The sequence below is a fragment of the Heteronotia binoei genome, chromosome 19, assembly GCF_032191835.1.
Source record: "Heteronotia binoei isolate CCM8104 ecotype False Entrance Well chromosome 19, APGP_CSIRO_Hbin_v1, whole genome shotgun sequence".
NCBI classification, from domain to species: domain Eukaryota; kingdom Metazoa; phylum Chordata; class Lepidosauria; order Squamata; family Gekkonidae; genus Heteronotia; species Heteronotia binoei.
This window is the reverse complement of record NC_083241.1, coordinates 28418961-28441845: the sequence shown is the minus strand read 5'-3', so window position 1 is coordinate 28441845 and position 22885 is coordinate 28418961. Positions and strand designations below refer to the sequence as shown.

Genomic DNA, 22885 nt, shown 5'->3' with positions numbered 1-22885 from the left:
TGTTGAGTAGGCTCAGAGCTTCTACCTTGAAGCGTCTACCTTGAAGTCTCTTCGTCAGTGTTCATTTCTTTCAGGAAAGGTTTCTCTAGGACACAGATTTTCCACATCCATCATGGATGGGTTAGAGAAGGGGTGTCAAACTCATTTGTTATGAGGGCCGGATCTGATATAAATGAGACCTTGTCGGGTCAGGCCGGGCCATGTCTGTACCTATTTAAGAATATAAACTTTTTAAAGGACAGACAAACACACACACAACCCCCCCCCACCTTAAAATAAAACATGCTTAAAACATTAGCACTTGTTGGTCTTGAAGGTGCTTTCTTTGTAAGTTCAGCTTGGTTGTTCTGAGTTGTTGCTTTATTTGGGGAAGGGAGTGTTAAGGCTTTGGAAATGGACAGGGCTCTGTGGGGGAAGCCCCTCCCTTACAGGAATCATGCAGAGATCGGTGACCCTGCCTGCTAAGAGGAGGGGCTTCATCTCGGAAATAAAGATTGCCCCACCCCAGGACCACCGAGAAGGAAGATTCATGTGACAAATCTTCCATTCTATTCCAGTTTTCAGTACAAGGTCACTTTCAGATAAAAGGTTTGCCTTGGAGAATATAATGCTCAAATTTCTCAAGGGAAATTTGTTCAGAGTTCTCATCATGTTTAACACGCAACATACACCATAGTCCCTATTTGATGTTCTCCCTGACCTGTTAGAATGTTTTAGTTTTAATGAAAAAAATAGAGAGTTTTGCACTTGGCAGAGTATCTAAAGGGAACTAAACAGGAGTGTTTTATGTCCAAGCCCAGACTGTACCCATCAGACAGCTTTGCTCAGAAACCACCCGAAGTAGGTTCTGGAGATGAACGGTACCAATTTTCTAAATAAAAAGATGTAAGAAAGTATGAGTTATAGAAAGCCAACTTGGAGTAATGAGTTTAGACTAAGATGACTTGTGTTTGAGGTCCCATTTTTTGGATTTTGCTTGGATTAACTTTTTAATAGGAACAATAGATAGGCTAGTCTGAGGATGCAAGTTTCCAATAAATAAAATATCCAGAAAAGCTAGTATTATCCAGAAAAGAAATATGTTGAACCCTGAGTTCACTGGTTCCTTGTATATGCAGGAGTGCTGGCGGCAGCTTTCCATATGTATTTTTTAATTTATTTTTAATTGTTATTATTTATAATTAAGTTTTCTCACTGAGACTCAAGGCAGATCACAAAATGTTATAAAAACAATTCAGCATTACAACATCACACCTGAACTTCCAATCTACCTTTGCCTAAAGATTTTACTTCCAATCTACTTTGCCTAAAGTACCATATTTAGTGCTACCCATTGGGCTCTAGAACGATGAGCTACAAACCTCTGCTACAGAACCTGAGATGATGGAAGAATCATATAGATGAAAGTTAATTATATACTATGCAACATATAACTGAACTGTAGGTACTACTATGTTCAATTCTAAGCATCTGTTCTTATAATCAGTCTTGTAATATCTTCCTTTTTCTGGTACAAACTGTGACTGATGGTAGAAACATGGCATACTTACCTGACTGCTCTATTTCTATATCTGCTAAAGCCTATACAGTGTTTTCATAAGTGGGGTTTTCCATACGAAAGCATCCCTACGTTGTCATAGACTTGCTTTGTTTTCCTTCAGTCTTTGTTCCAACCTGGTCTGTTTTCAGGTTACAATTCAGTCTGCTGCAATATAGGATGGGGATTTGAGATCTGTAGCAGTCATTCAGGAGGGGGGGCGGGACTACTTAGGCCACCTGCTCCACTCAAGCTTCAGACCTACAGCATTCAAGGAACCAGCATCAATGTTTAAATCAATGGGAGGAACCCTAATTACAGGAGAAACCTACCTGTGCATAAGAGTTTCTCACCTGGGTGTAAGGCCTAAGCGCATGTTAATCAAATTGTATCTGGAGAATAGGAAAGCTTGTGGTTTTCTTCATGCAAGGCTGAAACCAAGAATAACATTATTGATCAATGGTGTTAAGTTCGGCTCTGCAAACTGTGTGACATAATATGGCAGTTTAGACTTTTCCCACACCCATTAAGGCTATCCACCATTTTAAAAAGTAAGTTTCTAAAAATTAATTTTAACATGTTCATGGTTTCATCCTTCCTGTAAACATTTCAAACGCTTTCTGTTAGAGCTGGTCGGATGGTGGGAGAAGGGAGGTTAATAAGAAAACACCATTTCCACTGAACAGTGGAAAGGAAGTTCAACATCTGTATTTCACAATAAATATTAGATCAGAGAATCACCATTGCCTCATCTAGTATTTCTGACTAATTTTTTTGTTTTTGTTACTACAAATAGAATCTGTCTAATGTGCTGGGTACACTTCCATCAGAGAGAAGATTGTAAACAATACCAGTTAGACCAGCCTGTACAAAAGAACTGAGGATGATTTGAAACTGTCATCCTCAGCCTTTCGTAATGGGCACTGCAGTGTATACTTTGCAATGTCTTTAACTTGCCCAGTACCACAGACACAAAATCAGAAGGCTGCAGGAATCTGAAAACGTCTCCCATCCAAATAAATAGAAGGCACAGATTAATTCTGAGCTCTGTACACCCTGTCTAAGAGGGGCGGGGAGTGTACGTTCTCATTGAATGCGAGACTGCTTCTAAACCCAGCCCAACTGCTGTAAGAATATAATGGGGTGGTTTCTCTTACTACTACACTGAGCAAAGTGTATAAATTAATTTATTAAAATATTTATACCCCACCTTGCCTCTTGGCTCAAGTTTGAGCTCTTTCTCCAAGTGGCCCTTCCAATGGAAAACAGATCCTTCAGCTAGTGGACAGCCATTTGGTGGATGGCTGAAGACACTCCTGTATCTTTGTAAGGGATTCCTTGTAAGAATAGAGAAAGCATCTCTTAGATTTATTTTAGCCCAGATTTGAATTGATTGAACTATCAGTAGTACAGCCAACTGATCGAAATTAATTTATGGAATAGATTTTTTAAAAAATATTTATTTTTAAAGAGGTGTAAATACTTATATTAGGCAGTTCTTTTGTTCATGAAAACGTCTGGCTGCACAACTCAAGAACGAATTCAACTGTAATGTAACTGATGTGCTGGGAACTTCTCAGACTTCTACGATCCTCGTCAAATCAGTTCCCGCATCTTCTGTTTGGGGAAAATGATCCTCTGTGCTTTTGCAGTGTTTGTGGCAAATTATGCCTGTGACAAATTGAACGCACTGTAAAAAACTGTAAATGTTAGAGCATGTTGTACAATGCCAAGCTGACACACTGCACATGTTTGATTAGGCAGTATTTACTTGACAAGGTGTTTTGCATTCTGAATGGGAAAAAAACATTGTGTTGATATGGGCCTCCATGTAATAAATTGTATTTTCCATACTGAGAATCTTTGCCTCTATGATTGGTTCTGTGTGGTTTTAACTTTTTTAAATGTAGCTTTGTTTCCCATATATTCCTGACTTTTCTTTTGCCAGAATAGGATAGAATAAAAAAGCTGAAACTTATTGCACTTTCTGCAAGGAAACTAAAAGAAACTTATCATACAACCCATAGAAACGTTGCCGTTCTTTTTAAATTTGGTTTTGTTTCAAGAGCATAATCCATTTTTTGGTTATATTTATTACCATTCTCATTAATTTTATGGCATTTATTTTTGTTTCAATGAGAATGCTTTGATGTCTCTTTCCTCTCTCCCCTTCTTGACTTCTGCTCCAGCTGCTGTTGCCAGATGTGCTTGACTTGGATGATTGGGGGGAAAGGTATCAGTTTCTTATCTGTCTCTACTGACCTTTTCTCCACCTCCTTGAACTCTTCACCCAGACGGCTAGGCACCAGTGAAAATAATTAAATGGATGGTATTAGTTTGCTCATTATAATTCACATTTGTTTTTGTTACAAAAGTGAATGCAACAAATAATAGCTGTTTAATTTTCTCCATTGGTCTGAAAACGAATGCACCTTCCTAGATGGTTTCAAAGGTTAGCCATGTTGGTCTACAGTAGAATAGTTAGACACAATTTGTAATGGGAAAGATCGCTAATATAAGGGGTGGCCAAACTTCCTTGATGTAGGAGCCACATAGAATAAACATCAGATGCTTGAGAGCCACAATATAGGAAGGCAGGCAAATAGATGGAGGGAGAGGTGGAAAGAAAGGAACTTTAATTTTAAATGCATTCTCCAAGCTGATGGCTGGCCTAGCCTGGAGAAATGGCCTTCTCCAGGATGGCTGACAGGGCAGTGGAGGCTTCCAAGAGCCACACAATATGTGTTAAAGAGCCACATGTGGCTCCCGAGCCACAGTTTGGCCACCCCTGGTCTAAACTCTCAATGCTGTGATGATACAAACAGCACTTTTGTAGGTACCAATATTTAGCTGAGATTGGAGAGTATTCCAATTAATGTACACTTCCAGGACTGGAATTATTTGAGTGCATGGTTGCTAAGTTCCTCTGTTGGGGTTATATACTGACTTAATGCTCCTTCCCTTTACTATGTAGGTGTTATCCTTTCTTTCCCTCACGTGTTTTTTTCCCCTTGTGATATATTTTTAAATAAAAATTATCTATTTAAAAAATAAAATCGGGGAAGAAAACCAGATTTGAATTCTGTAGCACCTTAGAGACCAACACAAGTTTCAGGCAGGGTTCCCTACCTCCAAGTGGTAGCTGGAGATATCCTGGGATTATAACTGATGCCCAGGTGTCAGAGACCAATTCTTCTGGAGAAAATGGCTGTTTTGGGGCGGACTCTGTGTATTATATCCTGCTGAAGTCCATCCTCTCTCTAAATCCTTCCTTTCCCAAATTCCACTTTCCAAATCTCCAGGAATTTCCTAACCCAGAGCTGGCAACCCTAGTTTCAGGGTACAAAGCTTTCAAGAATCCAAGCTTCCTTTGTCAGATATGAGAATTTATACCCTGAAGTATAAACTGGACTTGGTTCTTCCTGACCTTCCAGATAGATGGTGTATGTACCTAGAGTGTGTTGTTGAGATGAAGGTTTTGTTGACTGGCCATCTTGAAGTATGTGGTGGGGAAGTGGATTTAAACTGCCATTCATGTTTCTGGCAGCAACTAGTCACTCACCAGAGTTGTAGAACACAAAAGGAGAAAGGTAAGCTATAAATGTAATAAAACATAAAAGCCAATAGCTTGGACTTCGGATCTATACTGCCACATTTCTCTGATGCGTTAAAAGATAATAGTGAGAAGCCTTATATTGATTTGGGTGGTTGGAAGGCATGAATCAACAGAAAACAAAACAGCAATACTACAAGAAACTGCAAAGTTTTATAGGGGTTTTCCTAGTAACAAAAGTCCCAAAGTTTATTCTAAGAACTAGACTAGCTCCAAGGATGCTTTGCTGAAAGCTGAGCTGGTACTTGCAGTGTGGGGGTGGGAGTGTTAATGGTAAATGACTACTTTAGGATAGACTTATCAACGCATTGTATGGCAGAACAAGTAAATAATGTACTAAAGTTTCTTGGGGTCGCAAAGAGTCAGACTCAACTGTGCAACTGAACAACAACAAAAAGTTTCTTGAAATCAAGGTTCCTGAAACTGAGACAGTTGTGGGGGTATCCCAAGGTTTTATCTTCTGCTTTTGTACTAAGTGTGAGACCATGAAAAATCAAGTCATGCAGAAAATAAAAGATTGAAAATTTCCAAACGCACTGAGTTTGTTATGACCATGGTTTATTATAACGTGCAGGTAGATACATATTGTGCAATGTCAAAAGAAAAAATATCATGCACTCTGTGAAATAAGGCTTTGTACAGTTTTGGTAGATGGCATGGTTTTGAAAAGAAATTCATGAGAAAAAAAGATGATGAACCCTTTCCATCTTCCTAACTTTCTGTAGTGTGTGTGTGTACATGTGTATTACACAAATCTATACAGTGGAGAGAGTCCTTTCCATTGGAGGAAGCCTACTTAGTCTGAAAGAAAACTTCAGATTCTGCTGAGGAAAGCACTAGGTCTTCACCTGAGCACATCAAAAGCTTGTCTCTGACAGTTGCTGTTCACCTGAGCAACTTCTTCCTGCTCTTCAGGGAGAATTTAGCCCTAGTTCTTTCTCTTTTCCGGAAAGCAGCCTAGCCTGTCATAGGCCAGGCCCCCAATTTGCATTCTGGTTCTTTGTGCAGGCTCTTTGGCTTTTCTCTTCCACGTTTTTTGTTGTCGTCTTCTTTTCGTTATAACAACAGCTGCAGCCCACAAGAAGCCCCAGTGATACCAAATTACAGTTCCCAGGGTTCCTGGGGCTTTGTTCCTATTGTTTCATATTAATTTTTAAGAGACAGCCCTTGCGGAAGACTCCTGTCCCCTGTCTGGACTTCTGGCTCTTCAGGAAAACTCCCAAGAGGAGAGCAGGCCTCAGCCGGGCCTAGTAGATCGCAGGCCACCTGAATGAGGTAGGCTGAGGAGAAAACCCTCACACAAATCTGGTAGGGGGAGAGTCAGATTTATTCATATTATTACTAAGTTTGTGCTCTGGACCTTTTTCCAGACAGTATTGTCAATAACAAAATATTTCCTTATGACAGACACAATGAGGTAGTTTTGGAGCAGCCATTTTGTGAAGAGCCTCCATGAACTCCTGCTTATTTCATAGTAGTAAATGGGGGGGGGGGAGTTCCTGTTTACAGAGATAACCAAATCCTAGAAATACTACCCTCTCAGTTATGCTTTTTTTATGGGGAAAGTACTTAAATACAGCTTACCGTAGGTAAGGGAAATAACCTCATCGTATTGGGGAATACCCATTATTTACACATTTCCCTTGTTCCTTCTCTGTGTTCTTGTAATTTTCCCAACTTTCCTGTCCTTTTGTCAATGTTCATTCTCATTTTCCCTTCCCTTTTCTTGTTCTCTATTTGTTTCAAAAAGTTCCTGGGCAAGCTTTCATCTGCTTATGCAGTAAGAAAGTTTAGAAACCATGGAGGATGACTTCATTGGCAACAACTACCACATGCTTACCAACAACCACAACAGTAATGAGCAACATTTTTCTAGCGAATATAACACATGTAGAGTTGGGAAAATATATCTGCTAAATGAATGATATCTGGCTATTCTGGGGGATGCATAAGAGCGTTATCATTAAAGGACCAGGTTTTGCAGCCACACACATTGTGATTCATGGATCAGAGACACAATGGGCACCTCCCAAAATAGAGAAGATAGTCAATTATGAGTTGACAGCAACTTGGTAACCATGGAGTGTTTTTTCCCCTAGCTGTTGTACCACACATCTTGCTACTGAAGGTGTGACTCAAAATATAAAGTCACAGTTTTAATCATTTAGGTTTTGTGTTGTAAATTTTCATTGGTTTCAACTGAAAACACATTCCCAGCCATTTGTGATTAAATTTTCTAGAACTGAACACAGTACCCATCAGTGTTCACTCTACGCTGAGTTAGTCAGCTAGCTCACAGTTTTTTAGCCTCCAGCTCACACATTCATGTCTTAGCTCAGGAAAAATGCCCTCAGAGCAAACTAATGTATACAGCAGCTTACAACTTAAATGTCAGTAGCTCACAAAGTAGAATTTCTGTTGACAAGACTCCATAGTTTGCAAGGGAGCATTGGTACCCATACAGTCTTGCTCACCAAATTTCAGAGAATTAAGGAGAAAGTGAGGAGAGACAGCGTGGTCTAGAAATTAGAGCAGGGGTGGCTGGGGAGCCAAATGTGGCTCTTTCATACATATTGTGTGGCTCTCAAAGCCCCCACCAACCCATTGGCCGGCTTAGAGACGGCATTTGTCTCTAAATCACTTCTCCGAGCCAGCCAGTGGCTTGGAAAATGTATTTAAAGTTGCTTTCTTTCCACCTCTTCTTCACCCATCTCCCTCCCTTCCTGTCTTGCGACTCTTAAACATCTGATGTTTATTCTGTGTGGCTCTTACATTAAGCGAGTCTGGCCACCCCTGAGCTAGAGTGTCTGACTGGGATCTGGAATACCCAGGTTTGTTTCCCTACACTGCCATGGAATCTGAGTAACATTGGGCCAGTCACACACGCTCTGTGTAGCCTACCTTACAGGGTTGTTATAAAAATAAAATGGAGGACAGATTGATGGAAGGCACTTTGGGTCTCTATTGGGGAGAAAGGAGGCCTATAAATGTAGTGTAGAAAATAGCCTTTCCTCATAGGCAAACGTTGGCCTGAGAATGTAAAAGCATGAATGCCGATCAAACGTCCACTGAGTGCTCTGTTTTGGGTTTGTTTTTTTTCATTGTGTGGATCCAGCCTACTCAGAAGGAAGTTTGAAGAGGAGTGCCTCCAAAGTAACTCAGCATAGGATGGCAACCCAGGTTTGGATCTCCACTGTGGGAAGCCAGTCTAGTCCCACACACTCAGTCTAACCTACCTCACAGGATTCTTGTGGAAGAGAGAACAATACCAGCCGCTTTGGGGAGAAAAGCCAGCTATAGATAAATAAATGCACCTTTTAATGGAAAATAAAACAGGAGTCCAGGTAGTGGCAAATGCCATCAAGGCATAACCAATTTATGGCAACCAGCAGGGTTTTCAAAGCAAGAGACTCAGAGGTAATTTGTCATTGCCTGCCTGACCTTGCGGCCCAGAATTTCCTTGTTTATCCCAGGACTGCCAACTCTGGGTTATAAAATACCTGGAGATTTTGGGGGTAGAACTAAAGTGAGTAGGGCTTGGGGAGGAACCTTACCTCAGCATGGCGCAAGGCCATAGAGTCCACCCTCCCAAGCACCCATTTTCTCCAGGTGAACTGATCTCTTTCATCTGGAGACCAATTGTAAAACAGGGAGCTCTCCTGGCCCCACCTGGAGGCTGGCAATCCTACAACTTAAAAACTGCTAGTAGTAGCAGCAAATGATTTGGGAAGGCAATGGCAAACCACCCCATTAAAAAGTCTGCCCTGAAAACGTTGTGATGCGACGTCACCCCAGAGTTGAAAACAACTGGTGCTTGCACAGGGGACTACCTTTACCTTTTTTAAAAGTAGATAATAATATAATATCCAGCCAGGGCTAGCCTTGATTAACTTCTGAGGTCCAACAAGCTTGGGCTATAGCCCCGGTTATGATGACCAGTTAAATTTATTCCAGAGTAAGCTTTAGCCTAGTGAGCAGGCACTCCAGTCAGCTGATGGGATAAATGTTTGTGAAGTCTTTGGGGCCGCCACTGGATCCCTGTTTTATTTTGCCGCCAGGGCTTTGCAAGGCCACCCCGCCTGGAATGAACCTTTCCGAAGGCCACGCGTGTGATGGGCGCTGGCTGCGCGCCTCTCGGCTGGCTGTCTTCCTTTGGCCAGGAGAGGGGGCCGTGGAGCTTCAGCTTCCCAGGCCGGGAGGAGGAGCCGCCGAAGCCGGCCGGGCCACGTGGGCAAGCGCGGGGGCGGAGGCGGCTTCTTAGGCAGCGCCAGGCGCCGGTACGGGGCCCGGTTGTAGTGAGCCAGCGGATTCATCGGCCGCCGCCATGCCGAGCGAGCTGCCAGCCGAGACGGCGCAGCTGGTGGACGACTACCTGCAGCACCACCTGGGCGGCTCGGCCTTGCCCCCCAGCCGCACGGCCAAGACCCTGCGGCGGGTGGCCGACGAGCTGGAGAGCCGCGAGAAGACGTTCTTCCGCTCGGCTTGCAGCCCGGCGGCCTTACCGGAGCCCGGCGGGGCGGCCGCCCACTTGAGCCGGGTGGCGGCGCAGATGGAAGCCGACGGCGGCCTGAACTGGGGCCGGGTGGTGGCGCTGGTCGTGTTCACCGGCAACCTGGCAGCCGCGCTAGCCGAGCGGGGGGCCCGCGAGGAGATCAGCGCCCTGGCCGAGGCGCTGGTCGCCTATCTGGCCGGCGAGAAACGCGAGTGGCTGGAGGCGCACGGCGGCTGGGTAAGAGCGGGGAGGAGAAGACGAGGGCACCGGGCGAGGGGGGCGCGCTCCTCCTCCTCCTCCTCCTGCCGCAGCAGCAGCATCGCTTGCCTGCAGCCCCAACCCAGCCCCTTCCTTCCCTTCGCAATGGCTGCGCTTCCGTCGGGCTGCGCCCCGGCCTTTCGAGAGGGGGGTCTCCAGGCGGCGTGCGCCTTCCCCGGTTGCCCGCAGGAAGAGACCAATCCCGTCCCCCCACCCCCGTCCTTGTGCGCTCCCCGGCGCCTGGAGGCGTCTCCCCGCAATTGCAGCTCTGCACCGCTCGCTCGCTCGGGGCTGCCGGGGGAGGGGGCTCATTGTGTGCTCCAGGGTCTCCTGCTGCCCGCTTCCCCCCCCCCCTCCTTCCTCTCCGCCTCGGATGCGGGCTCCTTGGCTGAGAATGACCTTGGCGAAGGCGCTCCTCCGGGCTGCTCCTGCGCCCCCAAGGCGCGCGCGCCGTCCCCTCTCCAAGGCTCTGCTGCAAGCCCCCTTGCCGGAGGGGGCAGGGCGGGCGGGCGAGCTCCCTGGCCCACCGCTCCCCACCCCCAGAACCTCCATGAAGACGCGAGGGGCGCCGCTTCCAGAACAAACCGGAGCGCGGGGCGGGGGGGGGGGGAGAGGATTGAATAGGCGGAGGGATGACTGTTGGTTACATCAGGGAGGCCTGGATAATATTTTTTCCCATATAAGGGAAGCAAATTCTATGACAAGCCTGTGAGAAGTTGCCTTTTGCGCTGGCCTCTTTTGCTCTTCTCCCCCCCTTTTCGGCCTTTGTCCCTTTAAATCTAAAATTGCTCGGTACACCGTGTAGCCTTCCAGAACCGAATGATGCTTTGCCCAAAGATGGATGTGAGGAACCCTGCCTGGCTAAGGCAAGGCGGGCTTCTGCAGCAACTGGCGCTCGGGGCTTGCGGGGAGTTGCAAAGAGGCCAGGTTTTTGCCCTTGCGGCCGTTTTATGCGGAGCGAAGGGCATCTGTTCAGCCTTCTGGTAATGTTGGCAAGGGACCCGCAGAGTTTGGAATGCTTCTGGGAAGGAGCTGGGTGGCGTAAGGCGAAAAGACTGCCTGCGCAGCTTGAAAGGTCAGGAACGGAAGAGCCGCTGCAGGGATTCTGAGCCTTCGGGTGCCTCTTTCCTGGAAATTTCCACAGCTGTGAGGATGTGAAAAATGTTGTCCCTCTTGACATTAAAAAGAGGGCTGTGCATCAGTCACACAGTGTACATTTCTAAGCCCATTTTTGCCCTGCTTTTCCTTTCCTTCAAGGATGGGGGGGGGCATACAGGGTTCTCTCTCCCCCTTTTTAGCTTTGCAGCATCCTTGTGAGGCTGAGAAATATGACTGGCATTTGAGCTTCCCTGGCAGAGCGGAACTTTGGACTCTGATTCCAGGCTGACTATTATACAATACAGATTTGCATTTTGTAGATGGTAAAGACCTGGACGTAAGGGAGTCTGTCAGGCTGAGCAAGTGTCTAGCCTGGCTTTAATTAAGAGAATCTTTGCTTCCAAGTCTGTTGCATGTGGTTATCCTGTTGACACGGGTGGTGTGGTTTCCCAGCAAGGAGCTCCAGAGTCCTTTGGGTATGGCACAGTGTGTACTGTTTTCATGCCATTACATAAGTGTTCTTGCTTGGAACAGTACACCCAAATTCTCTTGTATTGCTCAGGTGCTGTTCTGTAGCTGAGACAGGACATTAAAGAAGGTGGTCTGCCCAGCCTACACTGCGGGGGGGTCCTGGTGAAATAGAAGGCTTACATATTATTGGATGGTCAGGGGTGGCCAAACTGTGACTCTTTCACACATATTGTGTGGCTTAGAGAATGCATTTAAAGCTTCCTTCCTTCATGTCTTTCAGCTCTCAAACATCTGACATTTATTCTATGCAGTTCTTATGTTAAGCAAGTTTGGCCAGCTCTGCTCTAGAGTACAGGGCTGCCAAAAGAGGGGGACTGGGAGGAACAAAATTTGAGGGGTCCAAATCAGCTGAAGGGCCCCTGAAGCCAGCCATATGCTGTATTGACCAAATGTTTTTTTTTTAATTTCTTCAGCCACTAGAGGCCTAGGGAAGGGAAATCCTTTCTGCAATTTACTAGTAGACTGTGGGAAACCATTGGGTGGTCGTATCCTGCTAAACCCATCAGTCAAGCCACCCCTGGAACAAGGCAAGACCAGCTAGGACATGCTAGGCACATGCAGACTTCTCTCCAGGTCTTTATCTATGGTTTTTCTCTTAGAGTTTCATCCAGCACAACCAGATCTTGCAAAGGGGCAGTCCTGTATGAGTGTGTTAGCAGCCCCCCCTCCAAAAACCCCCTTTTGTTGTCTTTTCTTACATTTTCCTCCTTGATTTTACTCTTTTCCATGATCTGCCAGTGTTCCCTCTAAGCTGAGTTGGTGTGAGCTGGCTCACAGCTTTTTAGCCTCCAGCTCACACATTTTTGTCCTAGCTCAGGAAGGATGGCCCCACAGCAAACTAATTTATGCAGTAGCTCACAACTTTAATGTCAGTAGCTCACAAAGTGGAATTTTTACTCACAAGACTCCGCAGCTTAGAGGGAGTATTGGTCCCCACTTCTAATTTTTTCCTCCCCATCTGTATTTTTTTCCGTCTCAACTTTTCATCTCTCCTGCTTGGCAACATAGAATATGTTTAATAGTAGTATAATAGCAAACTTTTGTTAATGTAATGACCAGTTTGATAATCTTATCAGAGTAGTAAACATGCTTGCCTTCCACCCATCACGTGAGGGGGCCTCAACCATCGGGCCATGGACCAGTACCAAAACAGGCCATGAGTTGTATAATTATTTCATTATATATTACAATGTAGTAATAATAATAATTAGAAGGAGACTACATTGGGTTTATATCCTGCCCTCCACTCTGAATCTGAGTGGCTCACAATCTCTTTTATCTCCCTCCCCCACAACAAACACCCTGTGAGGTGGGTGGGGCTGAGAGGGCTCTCCCAGCAGCTGCCCTTTCAAGGACAACCTCTGCCAGAGCTCTGGCTGACCCAAGGCCATTCCAGCAGCTGCAAGTGGAGGAGTGGGGAATCAAACCCGGTTCTCCCAGATAAGAGACCGCACGCTTAACCGCACACTGAACCACCATACCAAAATAAAGTGCACAATTGTATCATCCTGAAACCACCACCACCACCCCACCCCGGTCTGTGGAAAAATTCCCTTCCACAAAACCAGTCCCTGGTGCCAAAAAGGTCTACCTTGGTGGTAACAAATGAGGAACAGAGGTTAAGACTATTTATTTTATTTACTTATATCCCACCTTTCTTCCCAAGGGGGGACCCAAAGTCTCCTCTGTTTTACCCTTATGCCAACCCTGTGAAGTAGAACAAAGTTTGAGTTCAGTGCCAACAAAGACCAAGGGTTGCCCACCTTGGTCCATGAAGTAAGGTTTGGCTGAGAGTGTTTGACAGGCCCAGGGTCTCTCACTAAGCTTCTGCCTGGCAGAGCTGAGTTTCCTAGATACTAGTCCAACATTTTAACTGTTACGCAAGCTTAGCTTCTGTTGCAAATAGCATGGGAGCCTGGAGGTAACCGGGGCCAAGATGTTCCAGTTCCTTTCATTTTTGACTCTGGAACTCCCACGATCATCCTGAAATCGGTACCCAATTTTGATATCCCTAGTTTTTGTTTTCTGGTAAGCAATGCCTGCCGCGAATGGGACAGACAGATGGACATGTGAATCCTTGTTATTATTATAGATGCAAGCTAAGAGCTAGCAAAGTTATTAGTTTTGTTCTGATTTTTGTTTTGGAACAGTGTCAGATGGGAGCCCCGGTGGAATCTTTGTCCAGGGGCCCATGGTGGCTCTTGGCAGCCTTGCTAAAGTATTCCCACTCTATATAGTTCCACCTCTTTTCTAGAATGATTATTTTTCTTTTTACTGTGACTAGCTAGAAAAGTGAAAATTGGGTGTATAGGAATGGATGTCCTCACCTGCCCTCTAGTGAAAAAGGGAAGGAGGTCCCCTATGAAGAAGATGAAGATGATATTGGATTTATATCCCGCCCTCCACTCCGAAGAGTCTCAGAGTCTTCCTCCCCCACAACAGACACCCTGTGAGGTGGGTGGGGCTGGAGAGGGCTCTCACAGCAGCTGCCCTTTCAAGGACAACCTCTGCCAGAGCTATGGCTGACCCAAGGCCATGCTAGCAGGTACAAGTGGAGGAGTGGGGAATCAAACCCGGTTCTCCCAGATAAGAGTCCACACACTTAACCACTACACCAGACTGGCTCTCCTAAGACCCAAAGGGCTGTGTTGGGGATCATGGAACCTACCTGTTCAAAATCTTGGGGCTGTAATAAGGTAATTGGGTGAGAGTGAAAGACAAGAGTTGTCTATATCTAGCCTAGGGTTGTCAGCCTCCAGGTGAGATCCACCTGGATATCTCCCAGATTTACAACTGGTCTCCGTATCATAGAAATCAGTTTCCCTTGGAGAAAATGGCTGCTTTGGAGGGTGGACTCTATGGTATTATACACTGCTGAGGTCCACGCCCTTCCCAGGCTCCACCCCCAGTTCTCTTAAGAAATTCCTAATTCTCTAGAAGATTCCCAACCTGGCAGTTGGCATCCTTGATCAAACCTGATAGCCTAGTACAGACGCAGCTGTGATTAACCTTTTGCCTAGTACAAGGGTGACCAAATTGTGGCATGGGAGACGCATATGGCTCTTTCACACATGTGTGGCTCTCTAAGCCCCTGCTGCCCCATTGACCAGCTTGGAGAGGGCATTTGTCTCTTTAAATCACTTCTCTAAACCAAGCCAGCCGGTGGCTTGGAGAATGCATTTAAAGTTGCTTTCTTTCCACCTCTCCCTCCCCATTATTTTCCTTCCTTCCCTCCCTCAAACATCTGACGTTTATTCTATGTGGCTTTTAAGTTAAGTAAGTTTGGCTACCCCTGGCCAGTGCCATTGTCCTTGACTTAAATAATACACCTATTTCACAGTGGCCTAGCCCCCAGGTCTTGCTCACAGTGGCACTCCTTGCCTTGGGGTGTCTCCTGTCTGGGATTAATCACTAGTACTGATTTTATCACCATGACTGGATACGGGGAAGGTCTGGTGGAAAGTCTTTCCCAAGTAAAGGGAAGCGTTGCTTAGTAGATGTCGGTATTTTACCTTCATATTTCCAGGTTAGACATGTGGAAGAAGAGTGGTAAAGGTCAAAGCCAGCAACTGCAGTGTGTGGTGTTTGGTGTTGCCTAGATTCATACAGCTAGTGGAGGTCATAGAGAACAGATGCTAGAGTTCAGTGATCAGGTCCAGACTGCACTACCGCATTCTCGGCCACATGCAGTTGTCCTTGAAGGTTGACTATCCGGGCTACCTCTTTGAATTCCAGTAAGAGTCTTCCAGTGTGAAGCCCAGAAGTGATCCATGGGGCTTGCTAGATACGAAAAGGTTAAACCTGAGAATGGTGCAGCCATCATTTGACCGCCCCAAGGTGTCGCCAACATTACAGGTTTAATTATGATGGTAATCCCAGAAGACCTCTTGCTCACACATTCCCACCCCTTTTGTGTGGCAGGGAAGTGGAAAAGTTCCTGGTTTGGTGGTACTGACATGGGCCACCCACACTTCATGATGCTTAAATCTGGTGGAACAGCTCTTCTGAACTAGTGTCCTAGTCCCACTGATGGACCTCCTGATGGCGCTTGGTTTTGTTTTTTTTTGCCACTCTGTGACACAGGGTGTTGGACTGGATGGGCCATTGGCCTGATCCAACGTGGCATCTCTTGTTTTTAGGAAGTTTTCCGTTCTGTAGCCATTTTGTAAGGAACGGAGTATGCAGGCCAGGGAACAAACTTCTGTCTCTTGATGACGTTTGAAATAAATCATCTTCTAAGCGTGCAAAGGCTGTATTCATGGGACTTAGTGAATGAAGCATTGCCCTCAAATGGCAGCTTATAATTGTTGTTAAATATAGGATGCTATGTATAAATACACTGTAACCCCTAAAAGCAAAGTTGCAAATTGCTCCAGTAATCACCCCATGCCATATTTCAGGTATGGTTCATGAAGCTTGCGGTGAATGGAAGATTCCTTTAAAAACAAACAAACAAGCTCCAAGCCTGGAGAGAAACTTGTGGAAGTTTGCAGTTAGGAACACAGAACCTTCAGTTTTATTTATTAATATATTTCATTTATATCCTTGTTTTTCTCTCCTATGATGTAGGTTAGACTGTCAGAGTGACTGGCCCAAAGTCACCCCCCCCCCTCAGCATGGTGCCCTTGGGTGCAATAATTTTTTTGCTAGCTAGCTCCACCTCCTGCTGCAGCCATTTTGTTGCTGTGCCTACCAGGCTGTGTCAGAATTCCAGATGTGCCTGCAGGCTCACAAAGTGTGGGGAGCCCTGTTCTGGCCATCATACCACTCTGGCTCTTCACCTCCTGATCCTCATGACTCCCTGGGGACATTTGTGTAGCATTTGGGTGTGGTCATTTAGGTGTGTTTGAATTCAGCCTATGGGTGTAGTAGTTGGGGTGAGAGAATGCCTCCCCAGCTGACCATCATGTGGTAATATGGGGATAAAGATGCCACAAGTATAGCCACCTTCAAGAGGGGTTTAGATAAAAATATGGAGCAGAGGTCCATCAGTGGCTATTAGCCACAGTGTGTGTGTGTGTGTGTGTGTGTATATAGAGCCTGCAGCAGACGTGGACTATTGCACCCTTCTTAAATCTTCGTTCGCGAAGCCAAGCCGAGATATATATATATATAAATTTTTTTTGGCCACTGTGTGACACAGAGTGTTGGACTGGGTGAGCCATTGGCCTGATCCAACATGGCTTCTCTTATGTTCTTAAGATTCCCTGCTTGGGAAAGGGAATTCTTTATGCTTTAGTAGTGCAGGGATGTGTGTGTTCCCAAGCAGAAGTTGGGAAGTCCTTCCTTTCCTTGACTTTTAGTCTCTTCACCTATAATGCAGTCTCTTCACCTATAAACACCAAAGCATTTGTCATGCATAAATGCATGAGCTTCTGACAACACAGCAGTTTCCTGTATGGTTTTTTTTTTCCTTCTGGAGGGCTGATGTTAGGTAGGTTTGGTTTGCCTTCTCAGCTTGGTGCTGTGCATTGCCGGAGAGGTGTGCGACTATTGAAATGGCGCATAGAACCAGGGCTTTTTTTTTGTAGCAGGAACTCCTTTGCATATTAGGCTACACACCTCTGATGTAGCCATTCCTCCTGGAGCTTACAGTAGGCCCTGTACTAAGCCTTGTAAGCACTTGGTGGATTGGCCACATCGGAGTGTGTGGTCTAATATGCAAAAGAGTTCCTGCTGCAAAAAAAGGCCCTGGAAGGGTACACTGAAACTGAAAAAGGACATTCCACAGCTTCTGGTGTAAGGGATTAGGCTCCCTGGAGGCAAGAGCAAGCAGGGTATTTCTCCAGGTCATTTTTTGGGGGGGAGGAGGTTGCATTATAATCATAACCCTACTCTCCGCCCCCCTTTCCCATGGATCCTGGCATGAGAACTCTGCCAACAAAAGTCTTTGTTGCATCTTAGATAAAATCAAGGCTGGAGAGAAAAAATATTTCAAATTCTTAAGTGTTTGGAATTTCTCCAGCCCTTCTTGAAATTCCAAAAGGTCAGTCTGTTTAAAAAAAATAGAGCCTTGCTGTGTGCTAGAATCTCAGAGAGTTTAAATTTTAAAAAGAAATACTCTCGTTAATATTGCATAAGCCTTCTCTGTCTTTGAATTTTACGTATTATGAGATCGTTACAAAAAAGAAACATCCATTTCTAATATGGCTGGTCAGCAATAATGTTTTAACTGTTTAGGAATGGATTTCTTATTTTTCTGGCTCAAGCAAAGGCCCAGCCAAAGCTTACAAATACTTCTTCTAGTTAACTAAGGGTTTCTTCCCCCACCCCAGTGTAGAGTTTCTGTCTCTCTGAAGTATCTGGCGCTGGCCATTGTTGAGCGTGGGTGCAGGTTTAAACCTCTTCCAGGAATGTTGAATAATCAACTTCAAAGCAACTATTTCCCACAGTACTAGGGTAGAGAATACATAGAAACCTGTATTGAGTTCTCAGTTTTCAAACAGGCCATTGGTGGGAAAGTCTATTCGAAACCTGCCTCTTGGTGAAATCTGGTCACATCTCCCTCCCTCCCCCGCAGTCTCTGTGAAGTCACAGTCTGCAAACATCCCAAAGCACCTACAAAAAGAAGGCCCCCTAAAGATTTTTATTTGGACAAAAGCTTATTTTCTAACCTATGGGCGAATGTAATAAGATGCCACTTCTCCAGCCATTCATAAGGACCTGCTTTGAAGTAAGCCTAGGGCAGATAATCTTTAAAAGGGTTCTTGTGCACAACCTTTCCCTCTACCTGGGCACAGAGGAGAGCATGTGTGACAGTAGCAGGAGCCTTATTTGCCACATGTTGGAAAATCAGCTTACCTTTACAAAGCGAACGATTTATGTTTGTGCCCCTGCTGCTGATGTGGCATTTGTCAATAAAGTCTTGATTGGTTGGTGGATCTGGGGCCCTTTTGTAGAAAGAAACCTGCTTTTGTAGTATCTGGGGCAGGGGTGGCCAAACTGTGGCTTGGGAATTACATGTGGCTCTTTCATGCATATTGTGTGGCTGTTGAAGCCCTCACCCACCCCATCAGACGGCTTGGAGAAGGCATTTGTCTCTTTAAATTATTTCTCCAAGCCAAGTCAGCCAGTAGCTTGGAGAATGCATTTAAAGTTGCTTTCTTTCCACTCCTTCCCTTTCTAGCAGCTCTCAAACATCTGATGTTCATGTTTTGCAACTCTCAAACATCTGATGTCTATTCTGTGTGACTCTTATATTAAACAAGTTTGGCCACCCCTGGTCTAGGGTTAGGGTGTGGGCCCAGAGCAGAAAATCTGTCTTAATACCCATTTAATCTTGGGGCAACTGACATTAATGCTAGTGTAGTGACAGTCTGGCATTTGAATAAGATGGGTTTTACAAAGCAAAGAACATCATTTTGTGAAAACTTAGCAGCACTCCTCCACAGCAGGAAGAAACATCTTTCAAAGTTTTAAATGTTATATGTAAAGTAGTTTTAAATGTCAGTTGGCATAAATTAGTCTCCACAGGGTTTTTTGTTAAAATAAACTTCTTAATTGTGCTGGTAGACTTTTTTTAAAAGTCAAAGCAAAAGGTACTAGTGGTGGACTTGAAATGGGTCTTAATAGGTGTGTAGGCTTTCTTGCATCAGAGAATGTCTCCATTCAGATAGATTCATTTGGCATATGTACATACAGTTCTGTCTAAAGATCTGGAGTCTCTATTTGGTATGGAGCAAAATTCAGTAAAACACAGTTTATATGTAGTTTAAACTGGATTGGATATATCTACAGTTAATTTTAAGTGTAGCTGATGGAATAACTGTCTAATGTGCTTTTTCCCCCTGAGTTGGATGTCTAAATGATTACTCATGTTCAGCTCCAGCTGATATGAAGTAGGGGGCGAAAAGAATCTGCCATAGGAAAATTATAGTAGTGGAAAACCTTTATTTCCAGAAGAGAACTTTCTGTCCCGCATTCTTAACTAGCCCTTTTCCAGTCCTTTTTCAAATAGTAGTGAAATGGAAATAAACCATAATGTGTCACCTCCCCGTCTCATTTCCAGTTGTACAGGCTCAATTCTACTTTGTTGAATGTACACAAAACAATTCTGAAAGGTGACTGGCTTAACTTCTTCCTTTCCATATACAAATTGTGTGTGTTTGTGGGGGGGTTAATTCTCTTTTTCCTGTAATCTGCCCACCTGAATGCTAATGAACATAGAGCAGCTGCTGGCAAAAGAAAGTGTAAACTGACAGCGAAAAATGCATCCATTGTGTGCACAAATTAAAGTGGAAAGAACAAAGTTCCGGAAGAAATTAAAGGGCATAACTCGTTTACATAGACATCTGCCAGATAAGTTCAGACGTGGCCATCTGGAGCTGTGTTACTGCCATTTCTCCTTGATCTTGAATAAAGGCAGCTGCCCAGTTTCTTTTGGTCATAGGTCATCTCTGAATTGAGCCCTTTGCAGGCCTAAGGAGCATGTGTATCCGTATGTGTGCACACGCAACATTCAGAACCGGGGATAGGACTGAATAGTACCTTTCTGAAGATATCTGTTCCCGAGGCTTGCTGTACCAAGTTTGTCAATTTGTAGCTGACAGGATAACGCTTGGCTGGGGCATCTGCCGAGTTAGAGGCAGAGTGTTTGGTTCTTACTTGTAACCATGGCTTTTCTCATAGCTTCATTTAACTTGGAACTGTAGTAAAGAACAGGATGATTTTGTGTGTGCTGCATTGGTTGGACCACAGGGGAGGAAGGGGTATTGTTGGATGGTGTCAAATTTGGCTCTGGATCCCCCACCCTTGCTGGGAATGTGCCAGAGCATTGGGGGGGGGGGGTAGGGAACCACTAGCTCATAGTTCTGGGGCTGACAGAGGCAATGACTTCAGTGACTTGTGGTTTAATACATGAATGGTCACTTTTAAAAGGTGCCTTTGTTTGGACTGGCATGAAGGTTCTGCTAGTGGTGTTTTCCATCCACTGGTTGAAGTCGTGAATTAACCCTGAGGAATCTACTTCCCCCTTGGCTTGGAAGAATTCCTAAGAGAGTCAGCGTGGTGTTGCACTAGGGCTCAGGGGGCCCGAGTTTGAATTTGATATGAGTCTTGCAGGGTGACTTCGGGCTGGTCACACTCTCAACTTAACCATCCTCAAGGGTGATGGTGAAGATAAAATGGAGGAGGGAGGAAACCCTGTTGCATGGCCTGTGAGCTCCTTGGAGGTTGGGAGGGATAAAGATGTGAAGATTGAATGCAAGGTGGCTGATTTCCCAATACCTCTGACTTGAGATCTTGCTCTTTGTTTTCCTAGGACGGGTTCTATCACTTCTTCAACAAACATGGCTCTGATGCAACTGACCAGAACAGTACCATAAGCAACGCTATCATGGCGGCCGCAGGATTTGGCCTGGCGGGATTGGCTTTCCTCTTGGCTGTGCGATAAAAATACATCGGTGGACTTGACTATGGGGAGGGGGAAAAACTCTTCGAAACTGCCAACAAGTACCAGTTAAGAGTCCATTCTATATTTCTATGATGGTGAAAGACAGAAGCTTATATTTTTTAATCGGTGTCTGGAGCAGAACGTTGAAAATGAAGCACATCCCACCTTGGCTGTGGCAATACACGAATGGAAGCAAAGACCGGTTAAATCCTAAGTTTGGATGTTTTGTTGGCCTTGACGTGAGAGCTGTAGTTGTCATGTTAGTCCCATTCTAGAGAACTGCTGAGTACTGGATGTTATGCTAAATATGTTAGATGGGCTTGCAATGGAACCCAAGTGAAGATGTGTGTTTGGATTTTTGTTTGTGTGTGTAGGGGGAAGAAGTTGCCTTGTGAAATGTGAGCCAGTATTAGCAAGAATGAAGAGCATAATTCCACCTTTGGTGCAATGCACACAGTACTGATTTGACTCCTCAATGTATAACTGCAAGATCCATATTGCACAGAGCATTAATAGCTTACGTGGTCTTTTTTTGTTATGACCTTAATGCAACTTACACTACATGTAGGCGATGAATGTTGATACCAAAACAGCAGAAGGCTGAAGAACCAGTTCTTTTAACTGAAGCGAGTTTAACTATTGAAAAACCTTTTTTGAAATTGGTCTATTTTGGAGGTCCATCAGAGGCTGGGCTTTCTGTGGATTTCCTGTCAAACCCAGAAACTTCATATAACTTAATATATTTTTGAAGTATTTATCATTGTATAATAACTGGTAGCTGGTAACATCTATTTTTGTTAAGTTCCATTTTTTTTTTTAAAGAAACGAAAAGCTGTCTCACGGTTGCTTTCTGGGCTGTACCTACTGTCTTCTGCCTTGTTTAACAATTTGGTATTGTGTACTGTGTATTGTAAAAATAGTCTCCAAAAACGTTCAGTGTCATTTTCTTTAGTTTGTACAGTTTTAATATGTGAATAAATACAACTGAATATTTTTATTTTAAATTGAGCACATTCACTTGCATTGACATGACTTTCTTTTTCCTTTTAAATTTAAAGAAGCCCAGTATGTATTTGCTGTTCTGCTTAAGATGGTCTTCCTGAGTAGGGGATATAATTATTCCCATCCTCAGTCTGGGATTCTTTAGTTCAGTATAGCAGGGTGCAATCGCTGGGTCAGATCCCATGATTGGTCAAGTAGAAAGGATTCATAGTTGCTAATCTTCATGTCTTGTCTTTGCCTTTCACCGCTCACTTCTTTAGATACAGCTAAAACATGGGGTCATTTGTTATTTTAGCTCAGGGGTGGCCAGTCTGTGGCTCTTTTACACATATTGTGTAGCTCTTGAAACCCTCCCTGGCCAGCTTGGAGAAGGCATTTCTCTCTTTAAATCACATCTCCAAGCCAGCTGGTGGCTTGGAGAATGCATTTAAAGTTGCTTTCTTTCCACCCCTCCTTCCCTTCCTTCTTTCCTTCTCTCAAACGATTGACATTTGTTCTGTATAGCTCTCCCATTAAGGAAGTTTGGCCACCCTTGTTGGAGCTGTATCTGAAGAAGTGGGCAGTGTCTCATGAACGCTCCCACCCAGCCACCAATGATGTTAGTGTTTAAGATGCTACAGGACTCTTGCTCTTTTCTACTTCTACAGACAGACTAATACAACTGCCCATCTTGATCTGTGTCTGATTCCAGTGATGCTTATTTTGGGGGCGAAGCGGAAGACTTCTGGTTGGCCATTGGAGACTTGATTGGCTTTGCCTGATTTTTGAAATCGTGACTTTGGCAGCAGCTGCCACTGCAGCACAAGGATCTTCACTGTGTGGTTAAATTAAGCTGTGGCAGCCATTTTATGACTGCACCCACCATGCTGTGTATGAAGTTCAGGGCTGCCTACAAGCTCAAAAAGGTTGGGAACCCCTGACCTAGAGAGACGAGTAGCAACTCCCTGAGCATCAAACTTTTGA

At 44.7% G+C, this 22885-nt stretch overlaps 1 protein-coding gene across 1 annotated transcript; it reads left to right on the top strand.

Annotated features, from left to right (window-relative positions):
• The first annotated feature begins 9418 nt into the window (after positions 1-9418).
• On the top strand, positions 9419-21924 carry BCL2L10 (BCL2 like 10). Its single transcript, XM_060259885.1, has 2 exons — positions 9419-9879; positions 20789-21924. The coding sequence occupies exons 1-2, from the start codon at positions 9475-9477 to the stop codon at positions 20918-20920; spliced, it is 537 nt and encodes a 178-aa protein (XP_060115868.1). The 5' UTR covers positions 9419-9474; the 3' UTR covers positions 20921-21924.
• Positions 21925-22885: the final 961 nt, after the last annotated feature.

What these genes read in the sequence shown, in the direction of transcription:
- BCL2L10 (XM_060259885.1), top strand. Translation starts at nt 9,475, where the DNA reads ATGCCGAGCGAGCTGCCAGCCGAGACGGCGCAGCTGGTGGACGACTAC. An exon ending in TGGAGGCGCACGGCGGCTGG is followed by an intron (nt 9,880 to 20,788) that starts GTAAGAGCGGGG and finishes TTGTTTTCCTAG; the next exon opens with GACGGGTTCTATCACTTCTT.